At 35.2% G+C, this 23,483-nt stretch overlaps 2 protein-coding genes and 1 pseudogene across 2 annotated transcripts; all 3 read left to right on the forward strand.

Moving 5' to 3' along the window:
* The first annotated feature begins 252 nt into the window (after nucleotides 1-252).
* Nucleotides 253-8,266, forward strand: LOC112051147 (uncharacterized). The gene is made up of 8 exons (XM_052882197.1): nucleotides 253-437; nucleotides 1,187-1,276; nucleotides 2,232-2,337; nucleotides 3,751-3,895; nucleotides 4,668-4,760; nucleotides 4,831-4,929; nucleotides 5,476-5,690; nucleotides 8,029-8,266. The coding sequence occupies exons 1-8, from the start codon at nucleotides 260-262 to the stop codon at nucleotides 8,264-8,266; spliced, it is 1,164 nt and encodes a 387-aa protein (XP_052738157.1). The 5' UTR covers nucleotides 253-259.
* A 1,190-nt stretch (nucleotides 8,267-9,456) lies between these two features.
* On the forward strand, nucleotides 9,457-11,371 carry LOC112051149 (organic cation transporter protein-like). The gene has a single exon (XM_024089653.2). The coding sequence runs from the start codon at nucleotides 9,702-9,704 to the stop codon at nucleotides 11,298-11,300; it is 1,599 nt and encodes a 532-aa protein (XP_023945421.2). The 5' UTR covers nucleotides 9,457-9,701; the 3' UTR covers nucleotides 11,301-11,371.
* Nucleotides 11,372-14,359: 2,988 nt separating this feature from the next.
* Nucleotides 14,360-22,528, forward strand: LOC112051146 (uncharacterized; annotated as a pseudogene).
* Nucleotides 22,529-23,483: the final 955 nt, after the last annotated feature.

Consider the following 23,483-nt stretch of genomic DNA (forward strand, 5'->3'; position numbering starts at 1 on the left):
TAAAGCGGTTGTATTCTGTACATTTTCACGGAATAAAAAACGGAATATGTCCTGCGTGTATCACAACGAACGTACCCAGGTACTGCCGTGCAGTTATTTACAATACCATCGGTTGTGTAGCAACGCCGAATAGATTTACACGGACGCTGTGTTCGCGCTACCTATCGACAATGTTTTTCACGGACATTAAATCTACATGGCTCAATAAACAAAGTGATCAAAATATTTTATTACGATTGCACACTTTTTTCTACGTAACATGGACAGATATAGGTATTTGAGTAAGGCGAAACGACCGCGGAAGATTTTGAAAGTTAAATCCTCTAAGTATGAAGGTTCTGAAATGATTCATAGTAATAAAAAATATTGGGATACTGTTTTCAACGAATTGTCTGCTCCTGCTGAAGGGCCGGTAAGTGATTCTCGTATTAAAGCCAGTTTTAATGGTATAAAGCTGTGTTAATCTTTTATTAGCATAAAACAATAATCGTTCTACGCATGCGTAGAGCTACATTTGTGATTATGGTCCAAGAGCTAGTTAATATTTATGGGCAGGTATTTTAAGCAAGCTGAAAATGTGTTCTAAACTCTGGTCTCCTTCTGTGAGTGGAGAAGTGTATAGCCTGCCTAAAATAATTACCCAAAAAAGTCAACTTGCTCTAAAAATACTTCATACTCCTCACAAAGTTTTGTTAAATCCAATTTAATTTTATTTCACCAAAAGCAGTATTATCGAATTTATGTTATTTATGCACAATGTCTTAAGATTTTTCTTTTGTTTTATGTACTTTTTGTGATGTAATTATTTATTCAAATTAACATATTATTTCTATATCTAAAGTCAATTTGTAAGTTTTTATGTTCTTTAGGACACTTGGAAGTTCTATATTGTACCAATCAAAGGGTTGCTTGACATTTGGCTAGGTACTTTAGGTAGGTTTAAATATCTAGATGCTAGCTGCCTGCCAGACACCCCCTATCCCCCTAGCGAAGCCCTTGTGTAGGTAGATAAAACTTGGAATACACATTAGTTGGACAAAGTTTTTACTTTTGATCACGAAGAATGTAGCTATAAGTGTACAACTTAGGCTACCATATCAGATTCAAAACAATCTTGTTCGAGTTCTTTGACAAAAATTGTTTTCATTTCAGTTGGAGGAAAAAGAAATCAACCTTTTGCCGGAAGTTCTGCCAAATGACCTCTGCAGTAAAGTTTGTAATATATTGCACATCGGCGTAATATCAAAGGAACTCAAGGAAACAGACAACGCTGAAGGTATTTTGATTTCACAACATCATTTTCACAGAATATATTAATGCTATACTAAAAAATTGCTGCGACAATTTGTTAATTAATTTTACTGTATTACATTGCTATCAGTTCTTTTAGCAGACTCAGAAGTGATTACAAAAATAAGAAAACTAATGTCAAACAAAGGTTATGATTCACAAAATTTGTCAGAATAACTAAATTAACAAATAAAACTGTAACCAAAATAAAACCCTAGAATGGCAGAGAATGACCTTGAGTGAAGTCACGCACTTGTGAACGTTGTGTGTAGGGTTAAAGGTACCTTTGACTGTTAACAAATACTCCTCTTTTCCACTTAAATCACTCTCCCCGCATATCCCAAGTAACCCATAAAGAATTACACAACAAGAGATGTGGACGGCTCGAACGCCACGAGCACACTGAAGCCGTCAGCACCGCAAGGCGTTGCAACGCAGCGATAACAGTTCACAGTACCTAATATAATGTTATTTCTGCATGATAGAAATAGCTCCATTATTTATTTATCATTCTAAATAGGTGCTCTATCAAAGCATAAGTATAATGCATCTCTCCCAATTTACCTAGGTGACGTTAGGCTACGTAACATTCCTAGGATAATATAAAAAAAACCTTATTGCGAGGGATCGACGCATGACGTCATCTTTTTTCGAGTTTGCAGGCTCCATCGAATAATAACACATTCTCACGTCAAAAACCAAAGTTCTATATTCTAACGGGTCTCATAAAATGTGATGATTAAAAAAATAAGAATGATGTCGTTTAAAAGAAACGCCATGCAAGTAGATTGACACCATGTTGTTCTAGATCTTGCTTCGCTTAATCTACCTGGGAAAAGAAACAAAAATACAAGATAGATTTTTTTTTTATTTTGCTCTTCTTTTAGTTATTGGTTACTTTTTGGTTCGGAGAGATTTTTCATCTTAATGAATATTTTCAGCGAGAAAACCGCGCAGACTGGAGAAGCAACCGTTGTTATCTTTTAGAAAAACCCTTTACGTAAACCGAGAATTGGACTCTGACACCGATGTGGAGTTTATCTCAAGGTGAGCGATATTATCTAGATAAGTCACTTTATCGTACTCACGTACTTGTATGACAAATAGAAATCGGTTTATGATTTAGATGTAAATTGTTGTAAATCTAAAACATTACTACAGTAACGATTTATAATTTGTAACCTTTGATTCATTTCTTTTATATAATACTAGCGGACGCTCGCGACTTTGTCCGCCCTAAGACATCTTAATCCAGCCCTCTCACAAAATCCGTTATTAGCAGACCTCTTCTATCTATAAACTACCTCCCTGCCAAATTTCATTTTTGTACGTCAAACAGTATTTATATCCCCATTCAGCTAGACGGAAACAACTGTATTAGGAGTGGGTACGACATTACTCCAGCAGGCCTCTATCGAACCACGACCTCCCGATGATGAGTCCGGAGCTATTAAGGCTTCTCTTCATAATTTCAGGATATGGTAAATAAGTAACAACTAATTATCATAAATGTAGTAATAAAGAAATTGTACAAAAATCGTCAAAAAAGAATTCTTTATTACTAATGGCAGTAATTAAGAAAAATTAACAAAGGACACATTCCATTGTCCAGTTTCTCTTCAAATGGAGAGCTATCCTTTGTGACGTCATTAACAACAAGATGCACCATCTATTGTAGCTAGAGTTGACGAGACTAGTGCTATTACAGTTGCATACTAAAATAGTACCAATGCAATATCTCTTCTACCATCCACATACCTACGTACATTCTAAACAGTATGCAGCAGACTGAAGTTAGTATCTTGATTATTGTTTACAGCTATTTCATTATTCATTATTATTCATTAAAATGGATTATACGACTTTATGGACTAAAATTTGAAATCCATATTAATCCATAGTAATATTATCAATACGAAAGTAAGTCAGTTTGTTACCTTTTAATGGTTAAACTACTGCACCAATTTGGATGAAATTTATTATAGCGATAAATTGGACCATAGAGCAAAACATTATATGTACATAATTTATTACCAAACTATAAACTGGTTCAGTTAGTAAGCAAACATGACGTTATTAGATAATTGTGATACTTACATTTATCTTTCTAACACCTCTGCATGTTTGCGTAATAAGTACTTCCTTACAATGTAGTTACATATCTTCGTATCTAGAATTAATAGTCTCTTCATATAAGATTACCTACTTATTCAATACATCTAAAATTAATGATGAGAATTTTTCTTATTTCTATACCTTTCGGGTTGGTTGCAAAGTTTCAAACAGAATCTGAAAATGTACTTGACAATCAGTATTTTTTTCAGTGTATATTTATAAGTATTTATTGAGATTTGGAAACAGGTTAATAAGTTAGATTCAAATGTTAATGTAATCTGATAAAGTTTTGATTTTTATAATCTATCTATTAGGTATTACAAAAATATCTATTAAATTTTCTAGTGACGAAGAAGAAAAACCAAGTGTACATAAAGAATTTTTGAAGAAACCAGAACGAGAGCAAATTACATGGAACACCCGTTACCTTGAACCCGAAAAAGAAGACGAAAAGACTCTAGTGAAGCGCGCGAATGACCTCACTGACCGAGTACAATGTTTACATCATTATCATAACCGTATTATCAATATAATTAGATTTTAGCAAATGATAAATTTCCTCACGTGCAATGCTATAATATTTTCATTAATTATAATTATCGGTGGATCTTAATTATTATTTCTGAAAGTTTTGTAGAGATTGGGAAATTTTGTTTGGTCATTATTATCTCTCATTTGTTGTTATTTTTGCGCATACACTGATAATAAGTGCAGCGATTCCTTTTAAATATCACTTGAAGATACATGTTAGATAAATGATTATATTGCGAATATGGATCAGTAAATCGAAAGTAAATTATTATTTATATGCACCTAAAAATCATTACATCAATACTTAAAAATATAATTGAAGTGTCTGTCTGTGATTACAAGATAACTGTGATTTTCAAGTGTCTATAGTTATATACACGATAGTTAAACAAAATCAAGCTTTTTTAAATGTTGTCTGCCTGTCTGTCTGTTTTCCGGGCTAATTTCTGGAACCGCTGAAGCGACTTAAACGGGACTTTCACTGTCAGATAGTATTTTATAAAATCTATGTTTCCCGCGGGATTTGTTAAAGTATAAAAATGTATTTCGCGCTAACGTTATGGACGTTCGTTAGTTAATAAATAAATGCCAAATGTTTTATTTTCTATGTATTCTGAAACCGAAAATTACTAGGTAAGTAGACCTACTTGTTTTAATTCCCTCATGTAGTCTTTAGAGAACAAAATTACTTAGTAATACATTTTCAAATAATAATTATGTTATTTTCTTAGATTGCTCACAATTTTTGCGACTACATGAAGCAATTGGGTGGGGACCAACAATCGCATCTGTTCACGCCTAAAGCTATTAAAGAATTATTCCAGGTATGATTTTTGTCTTTCTTTATTGATTTTTTCTAACAGATACCTACTTAATAATTTTGATTGATTGCAGATTGAATTTGATACACATGCCTCAAGAAGTCTGCAGGTTGTTCCAAAAGAATTGCCCACTGTAAAAGAACATATAGCTATTATCACTGAAAATCCAGAGGTACGGAGCGCTTAACTTATAAGATTTGTATAATTATTAGGAAAGTTAGTTTAAATTCCTTATTGCATTCTTTCTCAATAATAAAACAAGATAGTATAATTAAATTGGTGTTTTGTTATAAAAGTGTCTCACTCTAATTCAATTCAGCTTTGCGACTACGACAAGGGCTTATATGATTATGATTTTTATTTTGTCTATGTACTTATCAAGGTTTTTAAGGATGTCATTATGTTTTTTTCGTCGTGTGATATTTTAAAATAACTAAGTTTATTGGAAACATGATATTTTTTACAATAATTATTTTATTACAGTATGTATTGTTATTTTATAAATCGTATATAATAAGAATTAAAAGAGTCTTATTGGTTTATATGCTGCATGTGATAAGGTCGCCTCTTGCACTGCATTTTATCCTTAGTTCTAAGAATTTGTATGTTGCAATAAAGTTATTTAAATAAATAAAATAAAAATAAAATTAACCTTTCGGACTTTAATTCAGACGTTCAATTGAGGATCTTTGTGGTTAACAAGTTATTTAATTTTTAGAAGTCCGAATTCGCGGCTCTTGGACGAGAGATAACCAAGGATATAAAAGCCGAAGGTCGCGGTGACCGCCTTCGTGCATTCAATAGGAGCCTGCCGCCCAGGGAGCAATGGCGCGCTCCTCGCAACGACACCAAGAACATGTGGAGATCAGCTCGCCACGTGCCACAAGAACTTGTCACTTTGAAAACCGTCTGGGATGGCATCACTAATCTGAGGTACCATTTGGCTTTGAGTCTAGTAAGATGATGACACCATCTCTAGCACAATACGAACCACTTGTCATTTTTTTAATTAGTTGGAAAAACTGTATTGGGTACGAAAATATCCCATTGGGTGGGGTTCGTACCCTTGACCTCTCGTCGTATTGAGTAATTTGAGCTTGTACCACCGTCACCTTTTACCATCGCACTGCAAGACACTGGATAGGTTTCCATCCCTACATAATAAGGGATGAATTGACAATCCTAGAAGTCATACGAAGCGATTTGCTTCTTCGTTTCTTATACGCATGGCTAGGGTATGGAACTTTCTCCCGAAGTCAGTATTTCCTAATCTTACATCTTCAAGATGAGTGTGAATAGGCATCTTCTAGGCAAGCGCGTTCTACCTTAGACCAAATCTACACTGATAGAGGTGAGATCGTGGTCAAGCGCGAGCTTATAACTAATAAAAAAAAAAAACTTTTTCTAACTACAGTTCGAGAGTCCAAGCTAAACGTTTTTCCAAAATAGAATAGATATACCTAATACCTATATCTGAATCTATCATATATCAATCTATATCTTACATCTACATGTTTTGTTCTTATTATATTTTGAGTAATTAAAAAAAATTAAAATTGACATTACACTAATTTAATTGTCTAACTAGTATAGGTATTATCTATACATATTCGTATGTTCTGCTACTTTCTATTAGGCTCTTGGTGCACTGAAAGCCAATGTTTATAGATTGAGCAGTCCAGACACTCAGCCAGCGTGGTGAGAATCTCATTTTTTGAGGATCGCAAACGGTACCAAAAATTTGCGATTCGCGATCGGATGATCGCGAAGAAGTCCGGTACTCTGGCCATCGCGAACATGCCCGACGCGCTGCAGTACCGCGGCAACTTCATCAGGATACGATACGCATCATTGTATTGTACCCTGATGTTGTTGATAGCGCGTCTGGTGTACTTTGTCCAAAGTTGACATGAGTAGAAGCATAGACAGTATGCTCTAAACAATGTCACTTTGACCTGTTCGCTGCACTTTGCAAACCGACGTGCGAGCATGTTGCATCTGACAGACAGAGCACGTCGCTCCCTCTCTATATCTTCATTGTCATTGAGATCCTCAGTCACAACGTGTCCGAGATATCTGAACCGCTCAACCCTTTCAAGTAAATTTCCTTCAAGGAACACCCCAGGGATCCTCTCTGGACCTCTGCCTGCACGGAACACCATCGTAACTGTTTTCTTGACGTTATATTTTAAGCCATGATCTAAGGCGTAACGTTCGCAGATTGCAACTAGTTTACGAAGTCCACTGATTGAGGGACTGAGAAGAACCATATCGTCCGCATAGCTAAAATTATTCATGCAGGTGGGCTCGATATGACAACCCACCTTGGCTCTTCTCAGTTCCTCGATCAGATCATTCACATACAGGCTGAAGAGGTCAGGAGAGGTCAGCCCTCCTTGGCGTACACCGCATTTTAGCTTGTATTCGCTAGATGTCGCGTCGCCCCATCTCACACTGTTTGTTTGGTTTCCATACCAATATCTCAACAGATTCACCGTTTTCACAGGAACGTTCGAATCGTGTAATTTCTCCCACAGTAAATTATAATTTACGAGATCGAAGGCACGACTCAAATCGAGGAAACACGCGTAAACCGATGTATCTCGTCTCACATAGTAGTCTACGGTTGCTTTTAAGCTGAAAATCGCTGAATCCGTCGAGAGACCAGGACGGAAACCAAACTGTGCATCACTTATTTTAATGCTACGTTTTAGGGTTGGATGTAACAACCTTTCCAGTATTTTTCCTAAAACAGTCCCTAAAGAAATCGGTCTATAGTTTTTAAGACTGGAAAGATCACCTGTTTTTATTTTTGATTTTGATGTTAATTTGCCAATAACAATCGTAAAACTGATAGTCATCATAACGAAGAGTACAAGTTAGGATCTCCAATTCATTGGCGTATATAAGATTATTTTCTAAGGTAAGCCTGGCCCCCGACATCAAATCCCGACTGTTATAAGTATATCATAATAGAATACCGTATCGGTAGCCCAGAATCCTAGGGTGGGCACAGGTTCACCCGGCTTCCCTCTATATACGCCTGTCTCAATTAAATACCACGTAACTCGTTATTCGTTTTATTAAATACTGAGTTTATCACAGCTTGATGAACTGTATAGCCGAAGAACTACTCGTATGATCAATATGAAACGATCAACAATATTCTTAATCTGGTTTGATTACCGTGGTTAACTTACCATACATTTTTTCTTTGTTTTTAAGGTTCTCCGTCTTCGAAAATTATATATATCTTTTTGTTTATGAACAGAAGCGTGAAAGAGTACTGTCGTTGGATGATAGAGCACCCCGAATATCGACGAGCGCCGTACCTTCGCAGTTTGGGCATGTTTGACGCCGCAGCGTTGGATGCACGGCTGACCTTCGAGCTGAAGCAACAGATGTCGCCGACGATGCTGTCTCCCACAGACATCCCCGCACCCATCGACCACATCCGTAGAAGACTCTCTGAATTAGCCGACACCACTAAATCCACTGATACCTGTTGATGGAACATAGTATTAAAAATATTTTGAATTAAACAAGTCAATAATTAAAAAAATTAAAAACCCGACTGCCTAACCTGCTTGCACCTAGTCATCTCGCGTATTTGTATAGCGATGTATAAATACCGTTTTTCTAACTGTTGATTTTTAATAAGGCCATGATATACCATTTTGAAATCCTCTTGATTAGCCTTTGAACTTGATACCCATATTGCAATATTCAAAAAAAAAAATTTTTTTGCGTCGAGTCTATAGCATCTCACAGTCGTCGTGTTAGTTTTTTTCTCATTTCACCTATCTAAGAACACTTAGGTTAACAAGATGAATCGAACGATATCTTAATTACGTAAATTCATTCAGCGGTTTGGAAGATATGAGGTAATAAATAATACATACAAGCATACATACGAGATATGCGCGAAAAACATAACCCTTCTTGCAGTCGGGTAAAGAATAACATGAATGATAATCTTAAAATATATAAATGCGAAATCTCAAAAACCGCTTGAAGTACAAAGATGAAAGAAAGTAGTTTAAAGTTAGTAGGTATCCGTTAAAAACAGATTTTGCGATAGGGCCGGATTTAAGAGGTCTAAAGGCAGACGAAGTCGCATGCGTCCGCTTACTCACCATAGTACGGAAAACCAGAAACATTGTTAATTTGATATAATAAACTAAGTCTTTAATAAGAATTAGTAGTTTTCCTGTTTACCTAAACGCTTTAAAAAACAACATATGACGAGAATTTTGTGCCTACTTAAGTAGGCATAATTATATATATTTCGCGATCTACAAGCGATACATCAAAACTGAGCAATTATTTTTTTTTATTAAAATAAAAGCACCGAGTAAATTTTCTTACTGTACTTTATTGTGTATTTATAATACCGTAGTAGAAGGATAGATAGATATATACTTCTCATCAAAAAAATCTAAACCGTCCATGAGGAAAACAATAGGTACTTGCGAACTGGTTTTGTCGATTTTTTCGATGAGATGTAGGTATATTTGACTGAGTTCTTGATGCGATCAGTTATATTGGAGGCCCTGCAACTCTAAACTCACTCGCGCCTTTGATCGACTAAAACTGGTTCTAGTCAATGCGCTGCTTTACAATAACGCACAGATAATCATTTGAAACACACTGCACACTGAATGAGTAACATTCGTTTATTTACCTGTATACTGTACTATGATCAGTCGGTACTTTGACGTCTGAAGACCAGATATTTTTAGCTAGCGTCTCGTCGTGATACTGCGATAAGGCAGTAAGGTTTTCTTCGAGTATTTGTATCATTTACATTTGTGTTTAGAATTCAATCAGATAACACGTTGTGTTTAGACATAGTGAGGTTAGTGGAAACTATTGCGGATTGACATGAAAAGAAAACGATTGATTTGTTAAAGTGATTGATTAGTTGAAGTGAGTGATACGAAAATGGATTTTGAGACAGTATTGAACAATGAATTGGGGGAGTTTGGGAAGTATCAATTATTAAATATCTTGTTATTGGCTCTACCAGCCGTTGCGTCTGGGTTCATGGCCGGCGATTATGTGTTCACAGCAGGTAAATTGCCTTATCGATGCGCGGTGCCTTTATGTGACGAGCAGCCGACGGAATTTGCACCAGAATGGATATTGAATGCCATTCCAAGAACAACGACCGGCTTTGAAGACTGTTCCCGTTACGCTGACTTATCGAACACTACAACGTTTCCGAGCGACGCTTGCCCGCCCGAACTGTTCGACAGAAATACGATTATTCCGTGTGAAGGATACGTGTACGGTAGAACTAACACAGTTGTTTACGATTTCGGGCTCGAGTGCAAGGAGTGGTTGAGAGCGCTGGCCGGGACATTGAATAGTCTGGGTGCAATGATCGCCCTGCCGCTGGCCGGTTTCGTGTCCGACTATTTCGGCCGGCGGATTTCTATTGTGTTTTTTGCATTCAACGTCGCGCTAGTGGGGGTGATTAAAGCGTTCTCTATTAATTATGTCATGTATGTAACGCTACAGTTTATGCACACGGCTATAGGTGGAGGACTTTACAGTGCTGCGTACATACTAGCTACCGAACTTGTCGGTCCTAGGTTTCGTGTTCGGACCAGTGCGGTGATGTCCTCTTGTTTTGCTCTAGGACAGGCGTTGTTGGGTGGTATCGCAGCAGGCGTGCACGAATGGAGAAAACTGACCTTAACGTTATTTGTTCCTGTGTTTTGTTTACTGTCGTACTACTGGATAGTGACGGAGAGCCACCGCTGGTTGCTGAGCAAAGGCAAAAACGATAAAGCTAGATACACCCTAGAAAACGCAGCTCGTTTGAATGCAAGAAAGATATCCGACAACACAATGAGCTTCCTCCTGACCGCAATACCGCGACAGAGTAATGAGAAAACGGATATAAGCAACAGACTTTTAATTATTCGAGTAATTAAATCTCCGGTAATGTTACGCAGATGTTGCACCACTCCGGTGTATTGGATAGCGACAACGTTTATTTATTACGGCTTATCTATAAACTCTGTCAGCTTGTCAGGCAATATGTACTTAAACTATGTGTTAACGTGCCTTATCGAAATTCCTGGTTATTGGACTGCCTATAAGGCGTTAGATAAAGTGGGGAGAAAAGTGACTCTTTTCTCAGGTTACATGTTATGCTCAGTTTGCTGTGTGGCATTTTCTTTTACCCCCAAAAATATGTATGCCTTGTCTTTAGTTTTATATTTAACTGGTAAGTTTAGTACTGGCGTTATATTCACGTCGCTATATTTGTTTACATCAGAACTGTATCCGACCAGGCATCGTCACTCGTTTCTTGGTTTCTCTTCAATGTTGGGTCGTATAGGATCGGTAGTTTCCCCACTCACCCCGCCGCTTATGGTCTACTGGTCAGGAATTCCGTCTATGCTGTTTGCCATAATGTCAGCCATAGCTGGCCTGCTGATACTCACTCAACCAGAAACTCGTGGCAAAACAATACCAGACACATTTGAAGACGCTGAAAAAATAGGATTAGACGTTAAGAACACAAAGTAGATAATATTATATTATAATATTATATTCTTTTGTATTTTATGTTAAAACAGCATCTGTGATTAAAATTATAAACAAAACAATTGACTTTTTATAAATATATTTTTTCCATTTAAAGTGTTAGTCGTTATAAAAATTGAGAATGTAGAATTATAAATATGTTGTTATGTTATTTATTTATTAAACAAACTTATTATGTAAAATGCAATATGCATATTATCTATAAGATAATAAGTATATTGCATACATTAATATAAATTTTGATATACATCAATACTCGCAAAGTAGATAATATAAATCTGAAAACGGCATCAAAATCGGACTGGTTTTTCATAAATATTTTTTTTAATGCAGCGCCTCATAGTGAGCCAACATAGCACCTAACAATATGAACCCAAACCCATCTATGAAAACCGTATTCAAATCAGACTTGTAGTTATAAAGATTGAATCCAATATAAAAAATATGACTGTGATTTGAATATTTGAAATAAGAATTTGAAATCTGGGCGCCATCTCGTAGCCATTACTAAAAACAAGTTAATAATTTTGTCTGTCAAGTTGCAGAACCAAATACAGAAAGAAACACGTAACAACGCCATCTATTAATGAAGTCATATATCACATTGCCAGATATACGAGGTTCACTTTCAGCACGCAAAAACATTAGCTAAAGTATTAGAAACTACTGACTTAGTAGTTTAGTAAATATGCAATAGATGGCTCTGTTTTTACAACAAGATTTAAATGGATATTAATTCAAAATATCTATCATACTATTTAAATATATCAGTTTAACTTTGAGTACTTTGAAATCGCCTCTCGTTTGCCTAATCTTGTTGCACGTTGTTATTACAACCAAGTTTCACCAAAACATACTTATCTATAGAATTTACAAACACTATGAAACAGCAGGGTCTCAATCTACGGCGTAGTCAAATAAAGGTCCGTCTACTGGTCTACGAGAAGTCTACGGACTTTCTACGGACTAACGCTTGAACAGCGAAGTTTTTAGTTGACCTCTAACGTCAACATACGTTGACCAAAGAGGATAATAATTTAACCTTATTTTGTACATTGAATTGAAGACAGATTTTTAAATAGAAGATAAAGATGTTGACATAGTAAAGTGACATGAATAGTGACAAAATATTGTCAAGTAAAAAAGATTTCGACGCATTGATAACCTCCTTTTTTTGAAGTCGGTTAAAAAGTTAATAACAAGGCCATGGTTTCTTTTATAAACACAAACCATTAATTTACTCTTTATTTTGTTTGTCTTCAAGTAGGTATACCAATTTATTTTACTAAGTTCTTAACATATCAAGTCGGGTTTTACGTACATAAGAAAATAATGAGATAAAATGCAGTCAGAGGGATCTTAGTTGCAAGCTCAGAATACAGAAAACCACCAGAAGGAGTGATAGCGCAAGGAAGTGAAGCCATTTAAACTACACATTTTACGATTACTCACTCTGTGTTTGTCGTGTTGTTTGACGTGCTATACAGGTGACAAATTTAATTAAATTAAGCCGTCTTGTGCTATTCCTTCGTGTAAAAATGCCGTTGGTAAAAAAAAGAAACTGAATAGGATCACATTTCACGTGTAAGTAGCACAAATAAATATTCTTATGTTAAAATAATGAATAATTTTTACGTGAATTTAGTTGTCATAGAAACCGATGACTTCATTTTGTAAGTGTTGCCAATGTAATTGTTTTGATTTTCCCTACTTTTAATTTCAATTCAAGGATTTATTATTTATGTAAAATATTAATCAACTAAATAGGTAGGCATAGGTTCCGGCAATTAAGTTGAAATAAAATTGTGGTAATCAGCGCAGATAAAGAAAGTGTAAAATAATCTTAAAGCTTTAAAATTTTACAAATAACAATGGCGTGCTATATTATAATAAGTTCGTTCGTTCTTGTTTGTTTGCACATTTGTTTGTTTTCGTGTGCTTGTTTGGTCTTTTGTTTGTTTGTGTACCTACTTGTTTGCTTGTTTGTTTGAGCAAGAGGATTAAATAAAATATTTTTATCTTCAAAACACATTCTTAAAAGATATTAAACCAATTCAATGGCCTTATTTATACTTGAATTTTAAGATACATAAAAATTAGAGAAATAAGACGAGATAATAATAACTGTGCACACGATTGAAATACATATTTATAATAATAATATAATATAATTATATGGAATATATAAAATTATTATTGTAAATATGTATTTCTTTAGTTTGTTAGTTGATAAGTTTTATAATAACCGTCTTATTATATCTATTATTTATTTGTCCTTGTCTTAAATTTTTTAGAGTTCATTTTCTTGCTGACTCTTAGCAATCACTAGAAAACTGGTCCCACTGTTTTTATTATTTACCATACAAGTTAACATTTAATGTGATGAACTGTACACTTATTGTTTTCCTTTTAACATTATAAATTTTTACCACAAAATAGGGAAAAATTTAACAGCCTCATGTACTAGCAACATTACGCGGGTGAGAATTGCGACGAGTGCAGGCTGTTGTGTACAATTTTTGGACACACTGCGCACTATAGAATGACATCTAAACGTGGCTTCTGGTGGTTTTCTGTATTCTGAGGTTGCAAGACAGAATCCTCAACATTTTTCAATTCAGCACTTAATTCGGGAATATCTTAATTTAAACAAAAATAAATGTTTAAAAGAGATTACAGCCATTAATGCCCGTAGAGAGAATATAAATATTGTGGTAACTTAAATTAACGCGGGATGTTACTATTTTTTTTTTTGTGGTGACCTAATTTGGTGCGCTCGCTCGTAATTTAATCTTAGAAGCCTTCCTTGCTCAGTATTAAATACGTACACTCGCAGCAAAATCATAACTATCACCCTCTATAATAATAATAATAATCTTCATCATCATTATCAGCCGATACGTCCACTTCTGGACAAAGGCCTCTTGCATGGATCTCCAGAGACAACGGTCTCGAGTCGCCAGCATCCAGCGGCTCCCTGCAATCTGCTTGACATCCTCGGTCTATAATAATATGGTAAACGAATACGTCACATTCTAGCGATGCCTTGTGGAAAACGGGTCCTAGTTAAGAATTGGGATAAGCCCAAAGACATTCAGGTGATCAAGCCTTCGCGATACGAACAAAATGAAGCATCTGTTAAAGTTCATTGGAAGAATGTCATTAGAACTCTGGAGTTATCTTACCGAGACGAAGCGGTGGGTAAAATTCTGTAGTTTACCAAGCATACATGACAACATCAATGGTGCAGCGAGGTGTGAGTGCAAGTTTGGTAGTACTGTGTTATCAAATGTTTTGGGTTCGATTCCCAGCTTAAATCAGTTTAATATTTTATTATTTCTTAATTGGCTCAGGTCTGATCTGATGATAGGCAACAGCCGTGGCTATTTACCGCCCTGTACTAGCAAAAATGTACCGACAAGCGATTTAGCGTTCCGATACGTTGCTGCGTATAAACTGTCAGTGGTATGGGTAGAATAAACTTACCTAATAAGGTACCTCTTCCAAATAAGTCTGCTTCCAACTAAGACTGCGTCATTTGACTTATAATTGAAAAAAAAATCTCAACTTGAAATTGGCTTGGAAAATTATTTTGGGATAGCCACCCATTACTATTTCAATTGAATTTTAAGGTTGATCTGAAGACTTTTTAGTATATTTTATAGCGAATCCCATTAGTTTTAGTTTAACTTACACGAGCTCCTTTTATACAAGATGCTCGGGAGTATTTCCCATAACTTCTAGGTGTTGACTAGTCCACTTAAAGGAGCCGAACTGCATAACTACTATTTTTTAACTAAAAAATCATACACATCATAATTATATAAGGATGCGTTACATTATAATTATATAAGGATGCGTTTATGGCACACATTGTACCCGTAAGATCTATTTACAAAAGAAATATTACCCCGAAAATATTAATTTCAGAACACATGTTCCTTGAACATTTTTAATTAATTCTCGGTAAAGAATATAGCCCCTGCGTAATGGGGAAGACTCCCTAGCACCCTGTATATACAACTTGGTTTAAATCCTGAGTAGTACCTAACGTATGTGGAATCTGTGGCGAACAAGACTACTACTACGTAAGTGGACTACTAATACGTAAGTGGTGTGCTGCGACGTCACTCAGGACGCAAGGAAGGTGGTAATGAAAAGCAGAAAAAATTAAAAAAAAATCGGCTTCGATTCGAGGTCAGACTACTCTTGAAGTGTGCATACAACGTGATTCATGCGTGTACCATTACGACGGCCTTAGATAGACAACTGTGCAGTTTAACAATCGACAATAAACATCTGATTCCAATAAAGTAATCGTGATGATCGTTATCAATATGAAATAATTTCGGTGTGTTTTATATTCCCTATCTGATATGAAATGGAATATACTGATTGTTAACATTTTGTGATAACTAATTTTTACTTTTTCCTGCAGTGGAGGTGATCAACTCTATTTAAGTGCACACAAGGAAAAAAATACAATACCTTCAGAATTTTTTCATTTTTCTTTAATTTATTAACAAATAGATGACCCGGGAAATGTTGTTTTACCTTTATATTAGACAACCAGACCTACCCCATATATACACAAAATTTCACAAAAATCGGTCCAAAAATCGGTAAAAGGAGTTTAGTAACAAATACCGCGACACGAGAATTTTATATGTTAGATTGAAAATAAATCCTTTGCTTTGATTTATTACATAACTGTTTTATTTAAAAAAATATTTTTCATTATTTTTACTGTTACTATTTTTATTTTATTTTACTGTATATTATAGAATTATGTTAGTGTTTATTAACATATACGAAACAATCTACCTTTAGTTACTTATATTTTTGCTTACATGATGTTTTTAAAGAATAAAGAATTTTCATTACAAAGGCCAAAAGCGAAGTTGTTGTTTTTCAATGACCGCTAGAAGGCAGAGCGAATACATATTTTGTCGGGCCGGTAGTAGCCTCTATAGCCTGGTTTCATCAGACTTACTATTTGAAGGCTTACTTGACATTAAGTGTCACCGCACACGGGCCACACGCGACAGCCACAAACGCTGCTTATAGAAGCAAGAAGGGGCCACAAAAGTAGCTGAAGCGCGCGACAGCCACTTGTGGCCGGTGGTCGACACTTGTGGTCGGTTGCTGCTATTTTTTAACATATTCCATATATTCCATACATGCAGTATCATTATTTGAATTATTTGCATCATTATTGAGTGGCGTGTTGCGGCGTATTGTGTCGGTTTTTATTGGCTGGTGCAGGCCACAAGAAGCGAGCAGCGACGATTGTAGCGTGTGGTGGCCACCAACGTCAACCGTGTGCGGCAAGTCCATATAAAATGTATGAAAAGTACAGGAAATATGCCGCTAGCGGCGTTTTGTGATTGTTGCCGGTGGCCCGTGTGTGGGAGTCCTTAGTATATAAACAAAAAGTTACAACGAAAGACCTGTTGCAGTTTTGGGCGTCACAAAGTGACACAGTCCGTGAGCTAGTTGGAGAAAAGATATTTAAACGATTAATCAAAATATTTGATTTACCTGATGAAAAGCATTATTACCCTACTTCAGAGAAATCTCTGGACCCATCTGACTTGTTCTACCAAACCACAATATGTCCCGCTGAAGTAAGTATTATGCCCTAATTCTTTCTTATTGCGCGTCTCCATTTAGTCCATATATTTGGGGAACATATTTTCTAGTACACCGCTTAGCCCAACCTAAGTGGCAAGTCGATTCTCTTTCTACGATCGCTAACGCTTCGAAAACTAGAAAGATGTATGGGAATGACATTTGTTATCGACAGGTCACGTGATCAAGAGGTAGCTACTTTTTGATGGTAATCAATTATAAACTTCCTCCCCGGATCCTGGACACATTGTTATTATTAGTGGGAATTAGAAATATTTTATATTAAACTTGAAAATTACTAACTTATCAAATTATTATCAACTGTCTCCCGTAGAGAAAAACGTAGCCTTTGTGCTATTTCAAATTATACTGTCTATCTCTGTGCTGAATTTCATCCTGATCAGTTTAGCAGTTAGAAATAGTACAGCATAGTTACAATATAATTATTACAAAATAAGATAAGGATTACAATTATAATAACATCTTATTCTAGGGTCCTATGCCACCCACGTTTTCCGAAAGTGACTTTGATCCAGCTATCTATGAGGAGTCTGTAGTTAATGAAGTCGAAGCAGAACAATCGCAATGGACTATAACTTCAGATACATATACCGACATGAAAAGACCATCCAAATCGAAATCCATGCTGAGGGCAAAGTCACTCAGTGCTAAATCAATGACGAAGTCGTTCTCGAAATCGATGACCAAAACATTTTCAAAGTTTAGCAAAACTCAAATGAAATCAGGTTCGAGGTTATCGAAGATTTTGAAGTCTGGATTGGAATCAAGTGTTGGTGAACCAGCTACGACTCTAGATGATTTAGAAGTACACGTCAGTGCTGAGAAAATGAAGTAAGTAACACTAAAAAAATATTCTTCGTCTGTTTGTTACTACATAAACGCGTAAAATAGTTTATAAATAGATAAATACTTCATTTGTAATATTAAAAAGCAAAACTGGATGTAAATCTTGCTTTCATCATTAATAACCCATTTTCGGCTCACCATTGAGCACGAGTCTCCTCTTAGAATGAGAGGGGTTAGGCTAATATACCATCGCGCTGTCCAAATGCGGATTTGCAGACTTCGCACACGTAGAGAATTAAGAAATTTCTCAGGTATGCAGGTTTCTTCACGATGTTTTTCCTTTACTGTTTGGGGCACGTGATATTTAATTTCTTAAAATGCATACAAGTGAAAAGTTGGAGGTGCATGCTCTGGACCGGATTCTAACCTACGCCATTCGAATCAAAGGAGCAGGTCATATTCACTGAGCTATCACGGCTCTTCACTGGGCTTTCACGGCAAATATTGTTTAATAACATTGAAATCGGAAAAACCGTATATTTAGGTATTTTCGGTGTTGCTCCAAATTAGGTGTAATATAAAGATAGCGTTTTATTAATGTCTAATAATAAATATTAAACATGAATAACAATACACAGGTCAGCCATGAGAGCAAGGTTCCAGTCAAAAGTTAGAAATCCACACTTCGCCATGTTGTATTGTAATAAATCTGAAACTGACATGATAAAATGGAAATCCAAATACAAACAGAAATCTTTTGAAGTTTCTGCATCGAATGAATTCAACAAGAAAGCTGAACTCATGACTAAGAAGGTACCCACCACATTAATGATTACAATTATAGTTACCACCCTACCGGCAAAGACGTACCGCCAAGCGATTTAGCGTTCCGGTACGATGCCGTGTAAAAACCGAAAGGGGTGTGGATTTTTATCCTCCTCCTTACAAGTTAGTCCGCTTCCATCTAAGACTGCTAACTACCATCATCACTTACCATCAGGTGAGATTGTAGTCAAGCGCTAACTTGTAAACAATAAAAAAAAAATTATACAGCGTGGTGGACTATTGGCCTTACCCCTCTCATTCTGAGAGGAGACTCGAGCTCAGCAGTGAGCCGAATATGGGTTAATAACGAACGAACGAGTCATTAGATAGATCAATTTTCACAAATTATTAGATTTATAACTTGATGAAAATTGATGTTAGATTAGATAATATACTTTTCCACTGAAAACAAAATTAGATATGTAGTTAGATGGAGGAAATCTGTAGATATCTAGTATCGTAGCATTTGATAAAACAGCAATAAATTACATCATTGTGCTTACAGATTGTCTAACCTTTATATTTTGTCATCGATACTTTTATAAATTATTAGCAAACACCCCGCGGTTTCACCTGCATAGCTCCCGTTCCTGTGGAAATACGTGGGATAAAATATAGCCTATGTTCATCAGGGATAATGTAGGTGAAAGAATTATTCAAATCGGTCTAGTAGATTCATAGCCTATTCAATTCAAACAAACAAACAATCAAATATGTCCTCTTTAAAATAATTAGTATAATGCTCATAGTCTTTTGCGATTACTTAATATAATGTTTTTTTTCTTTCCTCTCTTATTTGTTGAACTAGATGTAATAAATACATTATACATATACAAAGAAAGAAAGAAAATAAATTTATTCAAATTTTAACATATAAACCATAAAAATTAATACCTTTATTTTTGGGTAATTTTTATTTTTTAACAAGTCTTAACAAGTCATTAGTAATTTTACATTTAACCTTTTTTCAGATAGCAAAGGAATTTTTTGACTGGTGGACTGGTCTAGGAAATGTGGAATTCAAGAGCGAAATTAAGCGACCAGAAGATATTGAAGATTTATTCCAAGTACATAACTGTCATGTGTTTAATTTAAAGTACCTAATATTAAACTCGTTACGTATATCAATTTTTAATTATTTATTTTTCAGGTATGGTTTGACGAGCACGCATCACGAGGTTTAGTTCTTAATCCTGTAATTCTGCCCTGTGTACTTAAAAGTATTGCAGATTATGTTGGTGTTAAAAAGGTAAGTTTATTTGCAAATGTGAATCCCATTTAGACTTAACTTATTTTTGTACGATTTTCATCGGACTAAGTACCAACTAAGGTATAAGAATAACATTAGGTTTGCGTAAACTTAATTGGGTGAAATAAAATGTACGATGTCTCAAATCACGCCGAGCACTTTACTGATGGGCAACCCGTTAAAAAAGTAATGTAGGTTAGGTAGTAAAACAAATTGAAATATTACTATAAAAATAACGTAAACGCCTAACTTTTAGTGCCCTTTGAACACGAGATGTATGATTGGCTGCGTAGTGTAATAAAATATATCCTAGACATGTTTTATTAGCAGCGCAGTTACAATGTTAGAGAGACTTTGAGCAGGATTGTAAAGACGATACCTCATTAATGCGTTGCATTTCGTTGCGTCGACGCTGCGTTGTTTATCATATAAGTACATACTTTAAATGTTATGCCATGTTGCAAAGCGTTGCGTCTTCCAAGCGAGCGACGTTTCAATGGAGCTCCGTTGCAACGACGGACAGTGTTTCACTTGTTTCGGTCCATTGTTGAATTCAGACTAACTGGGTGCATGCATTATCCTCTTGCGTTGCGATGTTGTGTGCGACGTCGCAACGCAACATTCTAATGAGTCATCGCCGTTAGCGCTAATGTAATGATTTCAGGCGTCTTGTCCAATGGTTCTGAAACGTCAAATAGCATACGATATACATGCTGAGACCAGTCCAGCGCACACTATGGCGTTCGGCACATGCCTCCCGCAAAAGATGAAGCACATTCCACCCAACAACAACACGAAGCAGATATGGCACTCTGTCGAGATACCAGAGGACTTGCGTACAATGGCTTGCGTATGGGATGATATACAGCATTTAACGTGCGTAGAAAATATTAAAATCTATAATATCTTATTCATATTTTTTATATAAGCGAGTAAAAACTCTGTTTGTCGCCGATAGCTTTCTTGCGATTGGAAGCTTGACTTAATCCGCTTAATAATTGTTTTATGTTTTGTCATATGTTGAGGTGTACAAATGAAGTATAAATAAATAAATAAATATCGTTCTGTGTAAGTTTAAGAATTTGTTGGTGTAAGTAATCTATATAGAATGCAATATCATTTGTGGTTATTTTATTATACGAAAAAAACTGTGGGTGTTGTCTAAAAAAAATTGTGTAATGAGTATTTTCTTTTTCTTTTGTAATCCATTAACCAATATACGAGAATTTTCATTTTGATTATTTACATACATAAAAATCTTCATTTAGGTACCTATTCAATTATTCTCTTCGTGTAACGTTGGATTAATGAATGATATGATATAGGTTATCAAACATTTTATTACTGTTATCTATTCCGGTTACATACTTAAATCAACATTTCCGAAATGCATTAACATTTAAAAATATATTTTGGTAACAATAATAATATTTCATTATTACCATGGTTGCTATGTTCTCGTTAATTATTTTTTCTACTACAGAACATGAACTCTATGGTTCGAGTCTTGAGTCAGACTGTGAAAAGAGATTTTCTTCCTTCCAGACATTGTCAGTACAAATTCGCTCTTTGGAAGTTGATGGTGATTTTAAGTGCCTCGATTAGCATTTTAAGCTGTTTTTCCCATAACCAGTTCCCTTACTTCTAATGGATATGTTTTTTAAGAACTTTGTCCACATCTTTAAATGACAAACATTAAGAAGACTGTGGTTAGGAGTAATTGCAACGAGGACGGGGATATAATGGGCCGTAGAGTGTCGATGTTGAGTCTGACCCTTTTACCTCTGAGCTATTTGAGACTTATTTGATTAACTATAAGTGAATTATGATGATTATGATAATTTATATAATATGATCTATATCAATACTAATATCATGAAGATGTAATTTTGGTTGTGTTGTAGGGGGTAATCACTGGATGTATTAAACTAATTTACAAAATTCTTTTACCACTAGTAAGCCACGTTATTTATAAGTGTCACAGGGTATATTTAATCTCCTTATTCTCAGGAGAATGTAAACTATTTAATAATAATACCGTTAAATTCAAATTGAATTTAGGTATTTCAATTAGGCTTAGTTTACAAGCACTTTTGAAAAGTCAATTTGTCATGATTTAATGGTGGTTAATAAAGCCAAAAACTTAAAATTAAAGATACGAGGGTTCCAAACGCGCCTCGGTCCGAGAAGAGCCCGCAACAAACTTAGTCATGGTTTTTTGTTTACCACCATTTTACAAACTTACTTATCTAGGACTAAGTACACAATCGTATAGTGCAGTTCAACACTAAGCCGTTTTATCATCTATATAATCCTGAACTCACTAGTTACTTAATATTACAGGTCAACTAAAGCGTTCCACGGATGGCTTCAAAAACATCCATATCTACCGATGCCGCCGTTTCTAAAATCACTCGAAAAGCCCGGAGAGAAGAAACAGCTGTTTGTTGTACCATCGGATATCGTCCTAAAAGAAAAGATGTCCACCGCCACCTCACAAGAATTAGCTTTACCTGTTTCAGAATTCTCCTTAGAACTGAAAGAAGTTCTTAGCAAACTTCTAAATGATTAACTTTTAGCGTCTTTATTTTTTTTTTTTTTAGAATTGTTGGTATTGTTCTGAATATTACACAAAATTTCTCTTATCTTGTTTATTTTTTTTTAATTACGTTTTAGTTAATGCCTATTATTTTTTTTATCTCCCATTTATTTATTTGTCCTTTTTTAATTTGTAACAATTAACGCGCCGTCTCAAGGATCACTGCCTTCTGTATATGACTCTTGATCCAACAGTCAAGAGAAAGCTACTTATGATGTTAGTCGAAGCTTTTAGCTTTATGACCATTGATTGAAATAACTATCGGAACAATAATAGTTGACTCAACACATGGTGGTTATTTTTTGACTATTTTATGATGGTGTCTGTCTGACTGTATGAGTGTATATGTAATTGTGTATGCAATTATGTAACATACATACACACACAACGTAATTGTATTTTCACGACTTAGTACTAATTACTTAGCCTTAGCTTAAAAAACAACATTGATAACCATTAACTATAACTGGATTCCTACATTCTTCATTTTTAATGCATAGATTGATTGAGCTATATGTATCAGAGCTCATTGTAGTAGATTTATTAAAAACACTAGCTGACGCCACGCGGTTTCACCCACCTGGTTTCCGTTACCGTAGGAAAACGGAAACAAAATATAGTCTATAGCCTTCCTCGATAAATAGGCTTTTTAACGGTGAAAGAACTTTTCAAATCGGACCAGTAGTTCTTGAGATTAGCGCGTTCAAGCAAACAAACAAACAAACTGTTCAGCTTTATAATTATTAGTATAGATTATTCGTTAGTTCATAATTAATGACTAACTAAGTAACTAACTATGTAATGTTAGACTGTAATGTACTGATAATGTAGCTATGGGGTTCATCCCCGCTGCTTTAATTATTATTATCTATCATTTAATCAAAGATATGCATTGCATAAAAATGATCGCGTATCAGTATTTTTCATTGTCTTGTCCGAATCAGTGTAGTCACTATTTGTCATTCAATACTTCCTTAATAATTCGATTACGATTATAAAGTAGGATTCACATATTTCCTATTCGTCAGCGATATCCGGACAGTTGTTAAAAAGC

Source organism: Bicyclus anynana, chromosome 6 (assembly GCF_947172395.1).
Source record: "Bicyclus anynana chromosome 6, ilBicAnyn1.1, whole genome shotgun sequence".
NCBI lineage: Eukaryota > Metazoa > Arthropoda > Insecta > Lepidoptera > Nymphalidae > Bicyclus > Bicyclus anynana.